Raw genomic sequence first — 4,309 nt, forward strand, 5'->3', positions numbered from 1 at the left:
TACACTAGTTTTTGAATGTTTTTTTTTTCCCAAAGGGAAACCTCCTCATCTCTTTTTATACAAGTATGTCATGTCATGCAACTTTTTTTAATCATGGTTGTTCTGTAACATACAACAAAACAAAATAATCACCAAAAACCATTGGGTTTTAATATCAATTGACACAGGTAACGTGAATGATAAGAGCTTTGTTATAAGTCAAAACCCTCTAAAACCAAAAACACCGTAAATATAAGAAGACTCTCAAAATATTTAATTTTATTCATTTTTATCTTCATTTGTTAAAAAGCTATTAAAGCCCTTTATATAGAAAAAAACTAGAGAACTCTAATAATACTGAATTGAAAAAAAATAAATTAAGGCAAAATATCCCTTTCAAATGGAAAAAAAAACTAGAAAAGCATTATAATAAAAAAAATAAAAAAATAAAATAGATAGAAATAAAATGATATTATTTCCATTTACAAAATGGTGGAATATCTATAGAAGATTTAGTGGTCGAGAAGAGTTTGTCGTTGTCCTAGAAAGATAATGTAATATTAGAAAGGAATCGCCTCGCTTATTTCAATTGAAAAAAAGAAGAAGAAAAGAATGGAAAAGACTACATATGATAAGAGTAAATTCAGAACCAGCAGCTCTAATCTCTGCCATGGTACCATGTCAAATGCCAAAATGAACTAACTAACAGCCACATCCTCTTTGCAGACACAGCAGTTCTGCGAGAGAAAGAAGAAGAGAGGGGTCAGGCATGCCTTCACGTACAAAGGCACAGCAAATAACTATGAGAAGATTACATTTAGTACGTAGCTGCTAAACAGTAATCAACATTGCCAAGCAAGAATAAATAACTTACCTTGTTATCTTCCATCCATTTCTTAATGCAATCCTCATGATATTGGTGCGCGCAGGGCAGAGTGACCAAGCGATCCCCCCTCTCGTATTCCATTTTGCATATCACACACCTAGATGCAGGCATGAAAGAAGAATTAAAGAGGATAATAACATATATAATCATAATTTAGAAGCTATTTTTTGGGAAGGTTGTAGGCATGACGGAATCGACATTGTCATGGTCTTTTACTTGCAAATGTGTGTGTCTGTGCCCCTGCTTATCACTTGCACATAAATGTTGTGCTGAATAGAACTTATAATTGAAGCTAATAATTCTCTTACTCTGCATCTCCTGAATTGCTTCTTGTGCTTGATGGACTGTACTTGTGAACAGGCAATCTAGAGATTGCTTTCCTTGACAGACCTTTGCTTACAGTACCCATGGATTCTTCGAATCGATGCATTTCCTGAACAAAATAACAGGATGTCGAAGTTATGTTCATATTATGAAGATCCCAGCAAGAACTTGTGAGTTATATGTTAAGACAAATGCCAAGAATTCTCGAACATCAATACATGTGGAAGACCGACCATTTCATTTTGATTTTTGTATCATTTGAAGCCACAACTTGCCAAGTTTTGACCAAAATCCCAAAAGAAAGCAGAGTTTACACTGATTTCTTATTGAAAACTTAAATGCAATAAACAACGTAAACTGTTGTAATGTAATGTGGAAAAGCTTGTTTGATGGAGCATACAACTAGAATTTCAAAGAAAAAAAGAGAAGAAAAACTAATGGAGTCTGCTAAAACAAGTCAGCTCAGAAATTTTACGAAAGCATGCAGTTCCCGTTCGAAAGCCTACCTCATATGACATATTATCTAAATCAACTTCACCGCCATCCCGTGTTCGAACATTAGTCTCCTGATCCGAAAAAGTAAGAAAATAGAAAAATAAAACTCAGTAACACACACACACAGCACTTGAAGAAAAATAGAAGAACAAAGAGAAAAGAGGGATGAGTTCATTATCTTACTCGAATAGAAGTTCCTCCACGATTAGCAGAACCTCCATGATTAGCAGAAGTTCCTCCACGATTAGCAGAAGTTCCTCCAAGATTACCCTCCCATGCAGAATCTGTAGAAATTCACTATTTTGGTCATATAAATAAGGATAAACCAAATTAACACTGGAAGTGGTCCAGTTGTTAAAGTCGTTTCATTATCAACTAAAGCAAAATTTAGAGACCACAAGCTAGATGAATATGTTTATTCAACTGAAAACCTGTAGAAATTTTACTCAAGTAAGTTGATTATAACAATCAGTTGAATCCATCACCAGGTCAAAACACGAAGTTTATACAGATAATAGTTTGAAACAGTGAGACTTCTGCCAGTCAATTGCTTGTCTGCGGTGCAGGAAGAAAATAACATTGATTCTTACTGGAAAATTCAGGAAGAGAACAAGACTTTCATTTTAAGGTCAAGGATAATCTAAAAGGGTTTCAAATTTAAACTCAATGAGATTTGAGAATGCCAGATGTTTCATTGCCATGCTTTTCCCAACACATTGTGCTGAAGCCTTGGAGCTATTTAATCACAGTGGAGGGTTTTGAATCCATTCAAAGAGACCCAGAAAGACAAAGAATGAACCCATCACAAGTTCCTACAAGGAAAATATTTTATGGTGTGTGGTTACAAGGAATGTTGTGATCCTACGACTTAATCTTAGTTATGATTTGCAGACTCCAAATATTGCAAGTCCAGGCTCTTGGCCAGCACCCAACTCCATTCCATTCACATTCTGTAATTTTCAATTTGCATAACTTTGATTTTCTATTTGTTTATATTGAGCCTAAGGAGGAGTCATCTCCAGGACTGTAACTAGTTGCATAATAAATAGCAGACACATTTTTGTAGATTTTAAACCTCACAGCATGAGATTTGTGAGTCTTTAGCAAGCAGACTATGGAGCGAGGAACAAAATCTAGCACTTGCCAAGAGTTATCCAAGAAGCTTAACCATTAACTAAATATGATTCAATTAAAGGTTCAAAATTTTTACCTATTATACTTCCAAAGGCTCCATCATATAAGGCCATAGTCCCCAAGCTATCCTCCATCTCCTGCAGTTCTCTAGCTATAGCTGCATCATCAGCTACATATGAATTGTAACTCTGATGCAGTTCTCTAGCTATAGCTTCATCATCTTCCAAATACGAACCATAGCTTCCATGCCATGGTTGTCCCATCATCGCTCCTAAGAACTGCCCCTAGTTACTCCTTTTATAGCATGATAAATGGCTCTAATTATATTAATTTTAGCAGTTTGTATTCACTAATACAGAAAAAAGGAGGTCAAATATATTCTAGTTACCATAAGGACCATGGATCCTAAAGGGCTTTCAAGTTTCAACTTCTAAACATGGTGTCGAGGATGCTAGATGGCTGACTGTCACGGCATTTTTTCCCTACCTCTAGATTAAGGATATTATGTAAGGCTTAAAGTGAAGGTTTTTCTATTTCATTCAAAGGGATCCGCAATAAACTGCATGAGTCCTATTAAAATTCTTAAGCAGGTCCAACTCAATGCCAAGAAGTAAGAACATTGACAGTTGCTTGTTATGCTGTGTGGTCACAGTGGAAAGCTCCGATGAGGCATCAAGAGTCACTGTTTCCATATAATCACCTTTGTTCTATAAGAGTCCCTAAAATTTTGTATCCTATTCAATTTTTCCGTTAAACCAGATGGGTATAGCCAGTAAAATAGCACAGTGCTGTGAGCTCTGCTCTTGAAGATGTCTAGTCCACAAAATATAGTACTAGCCTGCCCAGATTATTTGAAAGCTATGAACTCTTTTCATGAAGGTCAGCATCTAATCTTATTCAACCCATCCCGAACAGAATATGGTAAAAAAAGTGGGTTCTAATTTTATAATGATTTTTTTATTAACTTGAGATGTTAAGCATCTGTAAGCTCCACAATAAAATCTTTGGCATTCCTAGTTGTGCACTAAGTAATGTAGATTTAAGATTATAGAGTTAGGAACAAAACTTTGCCCATAGTTAACCATGAAAGGTAAGCAATTACAAGATAAAGATTAAATAAAAGTTGGTGGTTCTAACTAGTTGTGCTTCCTGAGTCTTCACCATATATTGACATCTCCTGTAGTTGTCTAGCCATAAATTCATTATCCAGCCATGAACCTCCAGCCGCCTGCCCTGAGTGCTGTCCCTGGTTTCTGCTTTCATAAGAACCACGATAATAGGATGCAATATTGCCATCGTCTTCGTATGATTCATACTGGGAGTATGTGCCCTGCATCATTGTTAGCCAAAGAAGAAAAAAACTTAAATTCACAATCATCAAGAACACAACTGCCCACATTATTAAGCTAATGGAAATGTTAAAACTAAGAATCTGATGTACATAGTGCCGATAAGAGTCTGAACTGCGGTCAGGATCAGCTAAAAACCGTT

The 4,309-nt window shown here is 35.8% G+C and overlaps 1 protein-coding gene across 1 annotated transcript; it reads right to left on the reverse strand.

Moving 5' to 3' along the window:
* Positions 1-403: 403 nt before the first annotated feature.
* Positions 404-3,390, reverse strand: LOC133677818 (E3 ubiquitin ligase BIG BROTHER-related-like). Its single transcript, XM_062099945.1, has 6 exons — positions 2,895-3,390; positions 1,868-1,968; positions 1,696-1,755; positions 1,174-1,298; positions 854-962; positions 404-716 (listed from the first exon to the last, which is right to left on the reverse strand). Exons 1-6 carry the CDS (start codon positions 3,082-3,084, stop codon positions 678-680), a joined length of 624 nt encoding a protein of 207 aa, XP_061955929.1. The 5' UTR covers positions 3,085-3,390; the 3' UTR covers positions 404-677.
* Between the last annotated feature and the right edge of the window lie 919 nt (positions 3,391-4,309).

Source organism: Populus nigra, chromosome 18, assembly GCF_951802175.1.
Source record: "Populus nigra chromosome 18, ddPopNigr1.1, whole genome shotgun sequence".
NCBI classification, from domain to species: domain Eukaryota; kingdom Viridiplantae; phylum Streptophyta; class Magnoliopsida; order Malpighiales; family Salicaceae; genus Populus; species Populus nigra.

What these genes read in the sequence shown, in the direction of transcription:
- LOC133677818 (XM_062099945.1), bottom strand. Translation starts at nt 3,084, where the DNA reads ATGATGGGACAACCATGGCATGGAAGCTATGGTTCGTATTTGGAAGAT. An exon ending in AGCCTTTGGAAGTATAATAG is followed by an intron (nt 1,969 to 2,894) that starts GTAAAAATTTTG and finishes GAATTTCTACAG; the next exon opens with ATTCTGCATGGGAGGGTAAT. An exon ending in AATGGATGGAAGATAACAAG is followed by an intron (nt 717 to 853) that starts GTAAGTTATTTA and finishes TTTCTCTCGCAG; the next exon opens with AACTGCTGTGTCTGCAAAGA.